The 17,542-nt window shown below is 36.5% G+C and overlaps 1 protein-coding gene across 1 annotated transcript in view; it reads left to right on the top strand.

Annotated features, from left to right (window-relative positions):
- The first annotated feature begins 5,239 nt into the window (after positions 1 to 5,239).
- Positions 5,240 to 17,542, top strand: part of PCDH11X (protocadherin 11 X-linked) — a 335,833-nt gene continuing 323,530 nt past the window's right edge. The window contains 4 exon segments of the mRNA XM_072743505.1: positions 5,240 to 5,284; positions 11,260 to 12,658; positions 12,661 to 13,671; positions 13,674 to 13,771. Of these exon segments, the coding sequence (XP_072599606.1) occupies positions 5,240 to 5,284; positions 11,260 to 12,658; positions 12,661 to 13,671; positions 13,674 to 13,771 (2,553 nt within the window).

Here is a 17,542-nt window from a genome sequence, read left to right on the forward strand (position 1 = left end):
TTTCCTTGGTGTTGGTAGTGTTTTCTCCTTTCTCATTCATGATTTTATTAATTTGAGTCTTCTCTTCTTTTTAATAAGGCTGGCTAATGATTTATCTATCTTATTAATTCTTTCAAAGAACCAACTCCTGGTTTTGTTGATCTGTTCCACAGTTCTTCTCGTCTCCATTTCATTGAGTTTTGCTTGAATCTTTATTAATTCTCTTCTTCTGCTGGGTGTAGGATCTATTTGCTATTTTTTCTCCAGCTCCTTTAGGTGCAAGGTTGGCTTTTGTGTTTGAGTTCTTTCCAGTTTTTGGATGCATGCTAATATTGTGATGTATTTCCCCCACAGGACTGCTTTTGCTGCATCCCATAGATTTTGAATGGTTGTATCTTCATTCTAATTAGTTTCCATGAATCTTTTTAATTCTTCTCTAATTTCCTGGTTGACCCTTTCATCTTTTAGCAGGATGGTCCTTAACCTCCACGTGTTTGAAATCCTTCCAATCTTCTTCTTCTGATTTAGTTCTGATTTCAAAGCACTATTGTCTGAGAATACGAAGGGGACAATCCCAATCTTTTGGTATTGATTAAGACCTGATTTGTGACCCAGTATGTGGTCTATTCTGGAGAAAGTTCCATTTGAACTTGAGAAGAATGTGTATTCAGTTTCATTTGGATGTAAAATTCTGTAAATATCTCTGAAATCCATCTGGTTCAGTGTATCATTTAAAGCTTTTATTTCTTTGGAGATGTTGTGCTTAGCAGATCTATCGATTGTGGAAAGTATTACATTGAAGTCACCAAGTATAAGTGTATTATATCTAAGTATGTCTTAACTTTGGTTATTAATTGATTGTTATACTACTTGGCAGCTCCCACATTCGGGGCATGTATATTGATGATTGTTAAGTCCTCTTCTTGGATAGATCCTTTAAGTATGATATAGTGTCCCTCTTCATCTCTCACTACAGTCCTTGGGATAAACCATAGTTTATCTGATATAAGGATGGCTACCCCTGCTTCCTTTTGAAGACCATTTGAATGGCACATAGTTCTCAACCCTTTTATTTTCAGGCTGTACGTGTCCATATGTCTAAAATGAGTCTCTTGTAGACAGCAAATAGATGGGTCCTACTTTTATCCAGTCTTAAACCCTACACCTTTTGATGGGGTCATTAAGCCCATTCTCGTTCAGAGTTACTATTGAAAGATATGAGTTTAGTGTCATCATGATACCTATTCAGTCCCTGTTTTTGTGGATTATTCCATTGGACTTCCTCTTTCTTTTACAGAGTCCCCCCTTATAATTTCTCGCAGAGCTGGCTTCCTGGTCACATATTCTTTCAGTTCCTGCCTATCTTGGAAACTCTTTATCTCTCCTTCTATTCTGAATGAGAGGTTTCCTGGATAAAGGATTTTGGCTGCATGTTCTTCTCATTTAGGACCCTGTATATATCCTGCCAGCCCTTTCTGGCCTGGCAAGCCTCTGTGGAGAGGTCTGCTGTTAATCTAATATTTCTTCCCATAAAAGTTAGAGATTTCTTGTCTCTTGCTACTTTAAGCATCTTCTCTTTATCTTTGGAATTTGCAAGCTTCACTATTAAATGTCGAGATGTTGAATGGTTTTTATTGATTTTAGGGGGGTGATTGCTCTATTTCCTGGATCTGAATGCCTGTTTCTCTTCCCAGATTAGGAAAGTTTTCAGCTATGATTTGTTCAAATACATATTCTGGACCTCTGTCCCTTTCGGTGCCCTTGGGAACCCCAATTAAATGTAGATTTTTCTTCCTCAGGCTGTCATTTAATTCCCTTAATATATCCTCATGATCTTTTAATTGTTTGTGTCTTTTTTCCTCAGTTTCCATCTTTGCCATCAACTTGTCTTCTATGTCACTCACCCGTTCTTCTACCTCGTTAACCCTTGTCGTTAGTACCTCTAGTTTGAATTGCCTCTCATTTAATTGATTTTTAATTTCTGCCTGATTAGATCTAAATTCTGCAGTCATGAAGTCTCTTGAGTCCTTTATGCTTTTTTCTAGAGCCACCAGTAACTTTATAATAGTGCTTCTGAATTGGCTTTCTGACATTGAATTGTAATCCAAATTTTGTAACTCTGTGGGCGGGGGGCTGTTTCTGATTCTGTCTTTTGAGGTGAGTTTTTCCTTCTAGTCATTTTGCTCAGTGCAGAGTGGCCAAAAACAAGTTGTATTGGGAAAAGGAGAAAAAGAGAGAAGAGAAAGAAGAAAAGAAAAAGAAAGAAAAAAGGAAAAAAAAGAAGAAGAAAAAAAGAGAGAAGAAAAGAAAAAAACGGTGGGGGAAGGAAACAGAAAACAAAAAAATAAAGAGGAGTATCCTCTGATTCTGTATACTGTAAATCCCTCGACTTCCCCTGGAACTTTCCAATGCTGCTTGGTCAATAATTTGTTTTTCCCCTTTCCATCTAGCTGGTCTTGGGGGGGAGGGGCCTGCTGTGCTGATTCTCAGGTTTCAGCACTTGGGGGAGCTACTCAGCCTCCTGCCTAGTGCAAGGCTCAGTGAAAGTTGTTTAACCTGTTTTTCCTGTGAGGCCACTGTGAAGCTCAGTGGAGGTTGTTTATCCTGTGAGGCCCCAGGAGGAAGAACAATGGTGGCAGTGGCCAGCTCTCCAGCCCTGGAGTCAGCTCCTGCAGTAACTACTGGAGCTTTCAGTGCAGGTGCCCGGATTCTCCGGGGGCGGGGGCCGCTGATCCACTCAGCTCTTGCCGCCTGGAGGCTGGTGCGTCCTTGCTGTCCTGTGCCCTCCCGGCCTCTGCCTGTCCCGGGGGGAGCGCCGGATCTTGGGCTCTGTCCCTGACATACAGAACTACTTACAGCAAACCCTACCCCAGTGCTCAGCAGGTTATGTTTCACAAGGGCAAGTGTGCCTGAGAGTCAGAGCAGCAGTTGGCTGCTCCCCCAAGACCAGCAGAATCCACCTGCACTTTTATGTCTACTAACCATAGAGTACTGCAAAGCTTCAACTCTAGGGGAAATAAGATCTAGACTCTTTTACCAAGCAAACCAGAGCACACCCAGTTAAAACTCATGACACAGTGGACAAGGTCCAAACACTTCCCAGTGTAGGCAAAGAGAACCTCTGCTGAGGACTGACCTGAGGGAAAGAGCAGCCACACAACACCAGAGTGCACACAACATATACCAGAAACACTTCCTGAAGTTCCAGGCCCTAGACAGTATATGAACATGTCTTAAAATAATAGCCATTACACTCAAGAGCAGGAACATAACAGACTTTTTTTTTTATAACAGACTTTCTTAAGAGAAGACAGACACCTAGACAAAATACCAACAAGGAGTAATTAATCCCAAAAGAAAGAACAAGGAAAGGTCACAGCTAGGGATCCATATAAGTACGATGCCTGGATTAGAATTTAACACAATAATCATAAGGATAGTGCTTGGGCTTGAGAAAAGCATAGGAGACACCAGGGAGTTCCTTACCACAAAGACAAAATGCTTAAAACTAGGCCAGCCAAAATTAAAAAAGGCTATAACCAAGATGCAAAACTGGCTGTAATGATCAAAAGGATGGAAAAAACAGAGGAACAAATAAGTGATATGGAAAATAATAAAAAGAAGAGGGAAAGGACAATATTGGAATAGAATGTAGAATTAGGGAAATAAGTGACTACATGAAGTGTAATAATATTCATATCATAGAAGTCCCAGAATTATAAGGCAGGAAAAAGGGGGCAGAACGTTTAGTTGAGGAAATTGTAGCTGAAAACTTCCCTAATCAGGGAAGGGAAACAACCATTCAAATCCAGGAGGCACAGAGAACTTCCATCAAAATCAACAACAGCAGACCAACACCAACACATATATTAGTAAAATTTGCAAAATACAGAGATAAGGAAAGAATATTGAATAGAGCAAAGGAAAATAAATCCCCAACCTACAAGGGAAGACAAATAATGCTAGCAGCAGATATCTCCAAGGAAACTTTGTAGGCCAGAAGAAAGTAGCAAGATATATTCAACATGCTGAATGGGGGAAAATGCAGCAAAGAATACTTTACAGAGAAAGGCTGTCATTAAGAATAGAAGGGAAGAGAACACATTTCCCAAACAAAAACTAAATGACTTCATGATCACTAAACCAGCTCTGCAAGAAATTTTAAGGGAGACTCTTGAGTGAGGAAGAAAAGACCAAAAATAACAAAGAATAGAAGGGACCAGAGAACATCACCAGTAACACCAACTCTATAGGCAATACAATGGCACTAAATTAATATCTATCAAAAATCACCTGAATGTAAATGAACTAAGTGTTCCAATCAAAAGATATAGGGTATCAGACTGGATAAAAAAAGAAGAATCTGTATACTGCATATAAAGACTTATTTTAGACATAAAGTTACCAGCAGATTGAAAGGGAGAGGCTGGAGAATCATCTAATATGTTAATGGACATTAAAAGAAAGCCAGATTAGCCATACTTATCAGAAAAACTAGAATTTGAACCAGACTGTAACAAGAGATGAAGAAGGACACTGTATCATAACAAAGAGGTACATCCAACAAGAAGATCTAATAATTGAACATATTTAAACTTCCAATTTGGGAACAATCAAATATATAAATCAGTTAAGAGCTAACATTGAGAAAATCACTGATAAAAATACAATAGCAGTAGGGGCCTTTAACTCTCACTTACATAAATGGATAGATCATCTAAGTAGAAAATCAACAAGAAAACAGTGGCTTTGAATGAACCCTGGACCAGATGAATTTCATAGATATATTCAGAACGTTTCTTCCTCAAGCAGCAGAATACACATTCTTTTCAAATGCAAATGGAGTGAGGCAGGCAAGATGGCAGAAGAGTACGGTCCCCAAGTCACCTCTCCCCACCAAATTACCTAGATAATCTGCTGAGCACTGGGGTAGGGTTTGCTGTAAGTAGTTCAAGCTTCCATTGTGGGTGCTCTCCTGCTCACTGAAGTATGTCTGTGCTGATGGGCAGGAGTAAAAATGGTGTCAGCCTGTTGTCTTATACCTGGAGAGGCAAGTTGGAAGCTGCTGCTGTATAGAAAGCTCTCCCAAAAGATTGTACAATCTCTTGTCATTTATCCCAGGCTTTCCTCAGATCCCTGCCTTCATCCTGTCTGTCTCTGGACCATCTGCCCACCTGCCTGAGCAGTGCACCTGTGTTTTATCTCAGGCTTGCTGGTTGGGTTTCAAAACTCCAAATTTTATGGAAGCAGTATGGCAAGGATGCATGCTAATCCTCTGGGGGAAGGTCTTGCCATGCTGTTTTTGGTACTGATTTGTCCCAGAAGGACAGCTGCACATACATACAGGGGCTTGAAGTTTATGGTAAAGTGCAGCAAGGAGCTAGCATCCAGGTTAGGTGCCCTATGCAGCTGCCTCTCCTCCTATGTTAGCAAACAGGGCAGCTCAGTGGTGACTGCTGTCTCTTTTGTACCCTGATAGGCAGTGCCACCTTTCCCAAATTCACTCCAAGAAAGAGAACTGTCTCACCCAGTCTATGCCCACCAGGCTCCAACCTGGTGTTGGTGCAGACTTCTTTTTTTTTAAGATTTTATTTATTTATTCATCAGAAACACAGAGAGAGAGAGAGAGGCAGAGACACAGGCAGAGCAAGAAGCAGGCCCCATGCAGGGAGCCTGAGGTGGGACTCGATCCTGGGTCTCTAGGGCCACACCCTGGACCGAAGGCAGCGCTAAACCGCTGAGCCACCTAGGGATCTCCTTGGTGCAGACTTCTAAAACTTCTTTACTTTGAGCTCTGCTGCTTGTAAAATCTTGCAATTACCAGCCCCTCTGATTTTCTCATCAATGATTTTGGGGAGTGCTTTTCTTGTGCAATTCCCTGTGCCTTGCACTCTCTCTTCTTTCCCTCATGTTCCCCCACCAGCACTGGTGATTCTTTCCTCCCCCAAATCACATCTCTGCACCTCCTATTTTAAATAATGTGGCCTCTTTCTCCCTTTAGTTTGGTTTTTTGTTCTCTCAGTCCTCAGATCAATTTCCTGAATGTTCAGAATGATTTTATATGTGTCTAGCTGTGTTCAAGGGAAGAGGCAAGCATAGGGTCCTCCTACTACTCTGCCATCACAACTCCTCTCCCCTCTATTTTTGCTTTAACCTTTGTTATTTCCTTCCTTCTGCTGGATTTGTGTTTTGTTCATTGTTATTTTTCTAGCTCCTTTAAGTGTAAAGTTAGGTTGCTTATATGAGATTTTTCTTGATTCTGGACATAGGCTTGTATTACCATAAACTACACTCTTAGAACTGCTTTTGTTATGACCCAGAGGTCTTAGATGGTTGTGTTTTTATTTTTAGTTGTTTCCATGTACTATTTTATTTCTTGTTTCATTTCTCATTGACACATTCAGTGTTTAGTAACATGTTATTTAGTTCTCATATATTTGTTTTCTTCATATTTTTTCTTGAGGTTGATTTCTAGTTTCATAGTATTGTGGTAACTAAAGATGCATAGTATGACTTCGTCTCTTTTAATTCATTCAGACTTGTTTTGTGGCCTAAAGTGTGATCGCTTAAGTTTGAACTCATTCTTTACTCCTCTCCTCCCCATGTTTTAGGTATATAGTGTCATGTTCTACATCCTTTTATTTTGTGAAACCCTTGAGTGATTTTTATAGATGTTCTTATTTTTCATACTGTCAATTATTATTTTTTTCCTTTCACTGACTGCCTGCATTTTATCAAAGAGGAAAAAGAAACAAATTGTTCCTAGTGTTGTAATTCAATGAAGTAGAGAAAATGAAATTTAAATAAGAAGAAGAACCTTATGGTACATCTATCACTATTCTAATAAGGAGACTTTGCTAAATTTCAATAGATAATATTAGAAGTGTGTGATATCTTAAACCCTGCGCATGGCTTTGCCAAAATTAATAACACTGCTATTAATATTTTAATGTAAGTTTATTTCTTTCAAAGATAGCTGATATTTTCTTAAATACATGACTCTCCTTTCCCTAATATAACTTCAAAGTAAGGAGGAACATGGTGATTTCAAGATTATTTTAAAATATATGACTAACAGCTCAGGCCACTTTACATGGAATTCATTTTTTATCATCTTTCCCTTGACAGTGCTACAAATGAAACCTGAAAGAAATGTTCTAGAAATAGTGCATAAAATCTAAATGGTACTGCAATATTGAATATTTAGGAAATAGTTACTATTCTCTCCAGTAGTTCTTGGAAGTCTATAGCAAACTAAGACATGCATAATGAAATTAAAATACATTTATTATAATTTCCATTATATTTGTATTGAGAATATTACATTTATTTCCCTAATATTAAATCACATCTCTGTGATTTTATCCATTGGAAACCATGTCCTTGCATTTATCTTGCTCAAAGATGTATCAGCAGGAGTAAGAAAACCTGATTAAAAAAATAGATTGGTTTGAATAAGTCTAGTAGGAGTAAAGCTCAGAAGTAAAATTTTAGTCTTTCCCCAACATTCTTAGATCTACAGAGTAAACAGCTTTTTTAGTCAGTTTTAGAATCTCTTTGGAAATTTATTTATTTATTTATTTATTCTTTAAATTTTCACTTAAATTCCAGTTAGTTAACATAACAGTGTAATATTAGTTTTAGAGGTAGAATTTAGTGTTTCAATGCATACAACACCCAGTGCTCATCACAAGTGCACTCCCTAATCCCCATCACCTATTTAACCCCTACCCCCACTCACCTCCCCTCTGATAACCACTAGTATGTTTTCTACATTTAAGTATTTTCTTGATTTGCTCCTGTCTCCCTCTCTTTTTCCCTATAATGTTTGTTTTGTGTCTTAAATTCCACATATGAGTGAAATTATATGGTATTTGTCTTTCTCTGATTTATTTATTTATTTTAGAGAGAAAGAGGCAGTGAAGGAGATGGGCAAGGGGAGAAGAAGAAGAGAGAGAATCTTAAGCAGACTCCCCACTAAGCGGGGAGGCTGACTCAGGGCTTGATCACATGACCCGACCCTGAGATCATGATATGAGCCAAAACGACATCTGGATGCTTAATCAACTGAGCCACCCAGGTACCCCCACAATTTTTTATTTTATTTTATTTTATTTTATTTTATTTTATTTTATTTTATTTTATTTATTTTATTTTATTTTATTTTATTTTATTTTATTTTATTTTTAAAGATTTATTTATTTATTTATTCATGATAGACATAGAGAGAGAGAGAGAGGCAGAGACACAGGCAGAGGGAGAAGCAGGCTCCATGCGGGGAGCCCGACTCGGGGCTGGATCCCAGGACTCCAGGATTGTGCCCTGGGCCAAAGGCAGGTGCCAAACCGCTGAGCCACCCAGAGATCCCCCCCACAATTTATTTTAACTTGTGCTTGAGATCAATGTCATTTAAGATATCAGAATCCAAAATCAACATATAATGCATTTCATCCAATTCATATAATATGTTGTATTCTTCTGTGAGATTTTGTTTTCTATTTTTATTATTTGTACATATGTATGTTTAAAGATGTTGAGTTTTGTATTTTATAAATAATGTACTGGCCACTTACCACACTGGCTTACTTACACAAAAAATTATTTCTCATCATTTTTTTCTGAAGTTGTAAATTTTTACCAGAGATTGACACTTTAGCTTATTATATCACTAACAGGAAAAAAGAGTTGTTTTAGTGGTGCCTATGTAGCTCAGTTGGTTAATCATCCGACTCTGTATTTTGCATCAGGTCATGATCTCAGGGTCTTGGTAAAAGCCTTTTAAAATATCTTTACAGGGCAGCCTGGGTGGCTCAGCGGTTTAGCGCCACCTTCAACCAGGGCCTGATCCCACATCGGGCTCCCTGCATGGACTCAGTCCCAGGTCTCCAGGATCACGTCCTGGATTGAAGGTGGCTCCAAACCGCTGAGCCACCAGGGCTGCCCTTTAGATCAAATTTTAAATAACTTTTGCACTTTTAAATAGTTCTGACTTGAAAAATGTTTCCCTTGCTAAACACTTTATTCAAAGGAAAGGCAAATTTTTATCGGTATATATGAATTAAATATTAATAAAATATTCATTCTATTGTATGGATTTAAAACAAGATACCCAACACACATTGATTACATCATATGATTTTTTAAAATTCACATTGAAGCAGATCAAGGAGAGAGGAAGATGGCAGCAGAGTAGGAGAACCCAAACTGATACTATTTTTGAAATGCCACCTTAAATTTAATAATAAACATCTAATTCTTCTACCAAGATATATTATGGTTCTAGATTTGAATAAAAATGTAAGTGAATATCAGCACAAAAAAAATCCAGAAATTTTCAGAAATATATTCAAGTGGTTCAAGAGGTACCAGATAGATGTATTTGAATATTGTACAAGATCATATATACACAATTATAACACTTTGGTAATTAAAACTATAATATAACCATATAATCTCACCATATAGTCTAGTGACCCCTATTAACTGAATATCAGTTATTTGTTTCTAACATTTAGGATCATGTTTTAGAAACTGCTATGATAAAACTGTGAAAAAAAAAATACTCCCTCAGATGTTAACTTGTTTTTAAATGCAGAGCACATAAATGAGAGACCAATAACTGATCCCTGCCACATGCCAGTAACTTTTGTGTTAAACAAATCTATGAATAATTTAAAAATATAGCAGGTTGGGCACCTGCATGGCTCAGTCAGTTAAGTGTCCACCTTAGGCTCAGGTCACAATCTCAGGATCCTGGGAGAGAGCCCCACATTCGACTCTGCTCAGCAGGTAGTCTGCTCTTCCTCACTCTCCATCTGTGCTATCCCTCTCTCAAATAAATAAATAAACTTTTAATATAAATAAATAAATAAATAAATAAATAAAGTGGGGTGTGTGTGTAAAGATTTATAAATCACCCATGTAATAGGAATCCTAAGGTACTCTTCTGATAATTTTTTCACGTCCTCCAGTACCTTTTAATCTCATTCATTTCTGTCAAAAGGCTACAGATAATTGGATAAGACTGCCTGTGAGAGGCAATCAGCAATACTAATCAATCAGTCAGCAAAACAACTACCTGTGTAGTCTCATCCTATTGTACTTCAAGGAAGAGATTTAATTATTTTGATAAATTGGACTTTATCAAAATTAGGATATATGACTATTTAAAAGACTTGTTAAAAGTATGAGACCCTTGGGGTGTCTAGGTGGCTCAGTCAACTAAGCATGAGACTCTTGATCTTGGCTCAGGTCATGATCTCAGAGTCATGAGATTGAGCCCCATTTTGGGTTCCATGCTCAGCATGGAGTCTGCTTGAGATCTTCTCCCTTTGCCTCTGCCACTTCCCCTGCTCTCTTTTTCTCTCTTTCTGTCAAAATAAATAAGTAAAATCTTTAAAAAGTAATATGAGATCCTTTGTGTGCTGATAAGCAGCACTTAAGACAGCCCATGAATGTTAAATATTTTACAATTTTATATGAATTGCACTTCCTCCTTGGAGATTTAAATGGAAGCCAGAACCAAAGAAGACTTTTTTAAAGATCTCCATAATCTGACTCCATGGACATGAAAAGAAAATTGGTACTTTTCCAAGCCATATTTTCCGATTTGACATTTTGACATGTGATTTTCAGTCTATTGTGTTTGCTCATTTTAAAAAAATAACAATAAAGTTAAATAATATTGCATTGTTAATTTCCAAGAAAATTTCATTTTTAACACCTGTTTCTATAGAAAAAATAGAAATTCTGTGTATTTTACACAAAGTTTTATTCTTATCAGAGTTTGTGTATTTTCTCCCACCATCAGAGGCTTTACTCATATTTTCAGATGTATGTTCTTGTCTTGGATGGATATCTTTATACTTGATTGTTACTTCTGGTGGTGAAAAAGCATCCTAGGCAACTGAAATCTACAGTAAAATATTTCCATTCATTTGGAGTAGCCATGGTTAATTCACTTATAATTTCATTCACTATGTGAAATACCAATAACTTTTTATACTTTTTCCTTTTGTAGACTTCAATACTTTACATAACTGACTTACATTTATTACCATAAAATGCTATTAACTGAAAAGCTCTCAGAACATCTTATAGCACAAGTCTCTAATTTTACAAATGCTTGGAGATGTTAAGCAACTTGCTTGTGGTCACAATACTACAGACTTAAGTCTTCTGGCACCTATTTCTGAGCTGATCCTATGTTACATGACTTCAATAAATTGAAAATTGGTCTTATTACATAAGTTAAAATATGTTTCATTGTATGTTTTCTAGGGTCAAAGTATATTTGGGCTTGATGTCATTGAAACACCAGAAGGAGACAAGATGCCACAGCTGATTGTTCAAAAGGAGTTAGACAGGGAAGAAAAGGATACATATGTAATGAAAGTAAAGGTTGAAGATGGTGGCTTTCCTCAAAGATCCAGTACTGCTATTTTGCAAATAAGTGTTGCTGACACAAATGACAACTGTCCAGTCTTCAAAGAGGATGAGATTGAAGTCAATATACCAGAAAATGCTCCTGTAGGTACTTCAGTGACACAGCTTCATGCCACAGATGCCGACATAGGTGAAAATGCCAAGATTCAATTTTATTTCAGCAACCTAGTCTCCAACATCGCTAAGAGGCTATTTCACCTCAACACCACCACTGGACTTATCACAATCCAAGAACCACTGGATAGGGAGGCATCACCAAACCACAAGTTACTGATTTTGGCAAGTGATGGTGGATTGATACCAGCAAAAGCAATGGTTCTAATAAATGTTACAGATATCAATGATAATGCTCCATCAATTGACATAAGATACATCATTAATCCAATCAATGGCACTGTGGTTCTTTCAGAAAATGCTCCACTCAACACCAAAATTGCTCTCATAACTGTGACAGATAAAGATGCTGACCATAATGGCATGGTGACATGCTTCACAGATCATGAAGTCCCTTTCAGATTAAGGCCAGTATTCAGTAATCAGTTTCTCCTGGAGACTGCTGCATATCTTGACTATAAGTCCACAAGAGAATATGCAATTAAATTACTAGCTGCAGATGTTGGCAAACCTCCTCTGAATCAATCATCCGTGCTCCTTGTTAAAGTGAAAGATGAAAATGACAATGCTCCTGTTTTCACTCAGCCTCTCATAAGTCTTTCTCTTCTTGAGAATAACTCTCCTGGCACCAAGTTGACAGAAATAAGTGCAATGGATGCAGACAGTGGACATAATGCGGAGATAAATTATCTGCTAGGTGTTGATGCTCCATCTGAATTCAACCTGGATCATCATACAGGCATTCTGACTGTAGTGAAGAAACTGGATAGAGATAAACAGGAAAAGTATTCCTTCACTGTTCTGGCAAAAGATAAGGGGATGCCATCCTTAATAACCAATGCCACAGTCTCAGTAACCATTCTTGATCAGAATGACAACAGTCCAATTTTTACACACAATGAGTACAACTTCTATGTCTCAGAAAACCTTCCAAAACATGTCACGGTAGGACTAATCACTGTAACTGATCCAGATTATGGAGAAAATTCTGCAGTCACTCTCTCCATTTTAGATTTGAATGATGAATTCACCATTGATCCACAGACTGGTGTCATCCAACCAAATATCTCATTTGACAGAGAAAAACAAGAACGTTATACTTTCTATGTAAAGGCTGAGGATGTGGTAAGATATCACATTCTTCAACTGCCAAAGTGACCATAAATGTGGTCGATGTCAATGACAACAAACCAGTTTTCATTGTCCCTTCTTCCAACAACTCCTATGAATTGGTTCTACCATCCACTAATCCAGGCACAGTGGTCTTTACAGTATTTGCTGTTGACAACGACACTGGCATGAATGCAGAGCTTCATTACAGCATTGTAGGGGGAAACACAAAAAGTCTGTTTATAATTGACCAAACAACAGGCAACATCACACTGAAGGAGAAATGTGTTGTTACAGACCTTGGATTACACAGACTGATAATTAAAGCTAAGGACTTAGGACAACCTGAATCTCTCTTCAATGTTGTAATTGTTAATCTATTTGTGAATGAGTCAGTGACCAATGCTACATGGATTCATGAATTGGTGTACAAAAACATCGAAGTACCAGTGGCCCCAAAGATTGGGACAACTGATGCATCCTCATCAACCAGTGACTATGTCAAGATCATGGTTGCTATTATTGCTGGCACCATAACTGTCATCCTTGTTATTTTCACTACTGCTATAGTAAGATGCCACCAATCACCACACCTTAAGGCTGCTCAGAAAAACAAGCAAAATTCTGAATGGGTTACTCCAAACCCAGAAAACAGGCAGATGATAATGATGGTGATGAAGAAGAAGAAAAAGAAGAAAAGGAAGAAGAAGAAAAAGCATACCTCGAAGAACTTATTGCTTAACTTTGTCACTATTGAAGAAACTAAGGCAAATGATGCTGACAATGATGGAAACACTGTCACACTAGACATTCCCATTGAGCTGGAAGAACAAACCATGTGCAAGTACAACTGGGGCACTATACCTACTACCTTCAAGCCTGACAGCCCTGATTTGGCCAGGCACTACAAGTCGGCCTCTCCACAGCCTGCCTTCCAGATCCAGCCTGAAACTCCCCTGAATTCAAAACACCACATCATCCAGGGACTGCCTCTTGATAACACCTTTGTGGCCTGTGATTCATCTAGAAGTGTTCCTCCAGCAGTTCTGATCCTTGCAGTGTTTCTGAGTGCAGCTATTCAGTGACAACTTTCAAAACTCCTGTGTCTGTACACACAAGACTGGTAGGTAATTCAAGTTCCTAACTAATCTTTGTAACTTTAATTTATTTTTAAAAATTACTTTCAGTTGAAGTAGAAATTTACAGAATCTATTGTATTTACTCCAACAATCAAAATGATTATATTCTGCAGAAGTATCCAAACAGGTGTATGGTTTCATTTTGAGTTTGGTAGAAAATCAGAGTAAGGCAACTCCTGATGGTAGGAAGATTGGGTGCAGAGTGATAATTATAATAAGGGAAATATTGTCTGCAGATGGAAGTATGACACTTCTTGCTAGAGAATATACTAGAAAAACACTAAAATAAATGTCCAGGCACTGTCCTTAGTATCACCAGGTGCATGAAGATCAGAACAGTCAGGGCTAGATACATCACAGTAAAGCTTTTTAAAATCTGAAAGAAGGTCCTGATGCTTAACGGTGTTGAGAATCCCAGTTTCACTTGGGAAAAATCTATGTTTGGTCAACAAAATAAAATAGCATCAGTATGTCCTCCCTCCCCACTATGATCCCAAACTCCCACAATGAAAAGAGAATGTTATTTTTAGATTAGGAACCCACCATTATTCTTTTTCATAAAATCCTTATTTACACAATGTAACAAGGATTAGAAAAATAAAGGTATGCTACTCATTCTCATCTTCAAGCCAGAACATGAAATATATATGAGATCTCTATTTTGGACATCCATATAAGTATTTGTATATTTGTGCAAGGTATTGAAAGCCCTCCAGGAGACATTCTTAAAAGATAATGAGTTTTGGAAAATGAAATATGTTTATTTTCTTTAATGGGCCTGAAGGAAATTATGGGCATATTAAGCCCAAGAAATCTATGTATAATAATTTAAAACCCAACAAACTTATGAAAAGAAGAGATTATACAGTGATTTTTATCTGTATTCTGTGGAGAAATTATCACAAATTTCTCTAGAAATTCGTAAGTAAATTGAATGATTTAAGTAAGATCACTCCTTAAATAAAATCAGGCAATAAAATTTATCTACATCTTGTCTCTGGAAATCATATTACATGTTGATTGTATTATTTTGTCTACGTTACTTTTTAAAAAGGTCTTCATCTCAATTTCAGTGAATAAAAACTTTTGAAAACCTACTTGGGCTTAATAAAATGGTTGTAATATGAAAGTCAAAATGAGTATCTTTTCACCAAAGTTAGTGATATTAAAGAAGTGTGTCAGAATTCAAAATAACAATGAAATTTTACCATAATTTAGGAAATGATTTTAAGAATTGAGGTCATAAAAAAAAGAATTGAGGTCATTTGAGAATATGCATAGTTAATTTATACAATAACATTAACCTTTCTTAATCACACAGTGAAGGTAAGATACTACTCCTGTTGTGGGTGCACTTTTGTTACAATAGGTCCTTAATTATGCTATTGCAGACAGTAAAAATAGAACCCTATCCTCTGTACAGAGTCCTGTTATGCTTCAAATGAGTTTACAACATAGTATTTACTTCTATAGTTCAAGTGAGCCCCATCTGGGTGGATTTCAGATGAGTGACAAACAAAATAGATGCCTAACATTTCCTCAAGTTTTGTTTTTGTTTATAGTTAATAATTCATAAAGGTGCTACCATTTTCTAATTTTCACTGCTATTATTCTATTCATTGTAAACATCTCTAACAGGAAATTATTTTTTATGAACAATTTGTGTGTGTTGCGTATCTTTGTGTGTGTGTGTGTGTGTGTGTGTGTGTGTGTGTGTTAGGTATCTTAACAGCATTTTTCTCTGGACTAAATTTGTGGCTCACTTAAAATGTATACAAAGGAGAATCGTGTGAATTACATTTATGAGATATCATTTTTAATAGATTGGCTCATGAAGTTTGTTAGAAGAGTAAATTCTGGTTTCAATGGTTTTTGAAGGCATGAAAATGTTTTATGAGCTAAATATATTTTACTTGACAATAAGCAAAGCATAAGTGAAGAAAAAATTAAAATATTTTCCAAATATCCTTTTTATTTTATTTTTTGATAGTTTTATAATTCTTAAAAAGTCACATAAACTAATAACTTTCTCCACAGTGACATTTTCTTGAATTTAGCTAAGAGATCTTTTCCTAAACACAGAGCAAACAACTTCAATGAGATATGCAAAACATGAAAAGTGCTAATTAGAATGTTTTGATTATCACTAGGTTTTTATTAGGTAAAAGGACCATCTTACTATCAATTAATTTTCAGCTGACTTATTCTATTTTTTCACATATTAAGATATATAAATTGGGACTTGATCCCCAGACTCTAGGATCACACCCTGGGCTGAACACAGGCGCTAAACCGCTGAGCCACCCAGGGATTCCCCCAGTAGGTATCTTTTTAAAGAAACATCACACAAAATGGGGGAAAGTGTCAACCAACACAACAAAAATTCATTTTTACTTGAGGAAATTCTGAAAATGAAATAAAATATTGTTGTCGGTAGAATGCAAAAATGTTCCAATTGATTTTTTAAAAAGTGTTAAATACATTTCAAAAGAGACTTTGGGGTGATATTCACATTTAGCTATAATCACCTAAATAGAAAATGAAAGTAAAGAAATGAAATGGTTGTAGTAGGCTGTAATATATAAGGGGATTTATCAGAAATATCATGTTTTCAGCAGAGACAAATATTTTTTATAATTTTTTTATAAAATGGATGTTCTGAAAAATGATGGAATATTCATTAAAATATATCCATTTCGGGACGCCTGGGTGGCTCAGCGGTTGAGTGCCTGCCTTCTGCCCAGGGTGTGATCCCGGAATCCCGGGATTGAGTCCCACGTTGGGGTCCCCGCTTGGAGCCTGCTTCTTTCTCTCTGCCTATGTCTCTGCTTCTCTCTCTTTCTCTGTGTATGTCATGAATAAATAAATAAAATCTTTTAAAAAATGTATCCATTTCATAAAAAGATTTATGCATTGGAAATATGCTCTTCATTGGTATAAATTTTTACAAGTATTCTGGAAGGTATTTTGGTATATTTTGTAGGAAAAAAGGAAAAACATGAAATTTAAAAGATCATTCTACAATTTACCTTCAGTTAACAGCTGAACATGGATGCAGATAACAGAGCATGCAGATAACATTTGGTTGCTATGCCTAGAAAAACAATAAGTATAACCAATTTAGAATCAATTTTGATAATTGTCATGAAAAAGCAATACTGCCAAAATCATTTCAATCTTTACATAGTTCTCCCATTAAAATACTGTGAAGACTAAACACTTGAAAAATATAGGAGGATAAAAATGAAAGTACCATTTTGTGAGGGCCTTCAATGTACTAGTCACTGTATTAGACATGTATTTGAGGTACTTTATTTCAAAAAAAAAAACTTATAACAAATTGCAGTGATTGGAGTTTGAGTAGTGTTGCAGTTTCAGAAATGAGGTAAAGTGAATGGTTGAAGATTTATAAGGTAATTCATAAATATAACCATTTGTAGGTACTACACATGGATTCAAAATAATAGCAGGAATCTGAGTTAGCTTGGAATAGGATTGGCACTGTTAAATTAAACAACTTTGATTTTATGCATCTATATTGCTTGGCAAATAAGAGTCCTAAAATATAACCATCTGATTTTGATATCTTGTTATTCTTCCTGTCCTAGACTGATTCCAGGGAATCAACTATTGAAACACGTAGTGAAATGCAACTTTATAGGAAAAACATTATAATATTCCTCTTCCAAAAAATGCCAATAATTTGCTAAATCAAATTTAGCAAAGAGATTATTGATATTTTTGTCCGTTTTTTT

This window comes from Vulpes vulpes, chromosome X (assembly GCF_048418805.1).
Source record: "Vulpes vulpes isolate BD-2025 chromosome X, VulVul3, whole genome shotgun sequence".
Taxonomy (NCBI): Eukaryota; Metazoa; Chordata; class Mammalia; order Carnivora; family Canidae; genus Vulpes; species Vulpes vulpes.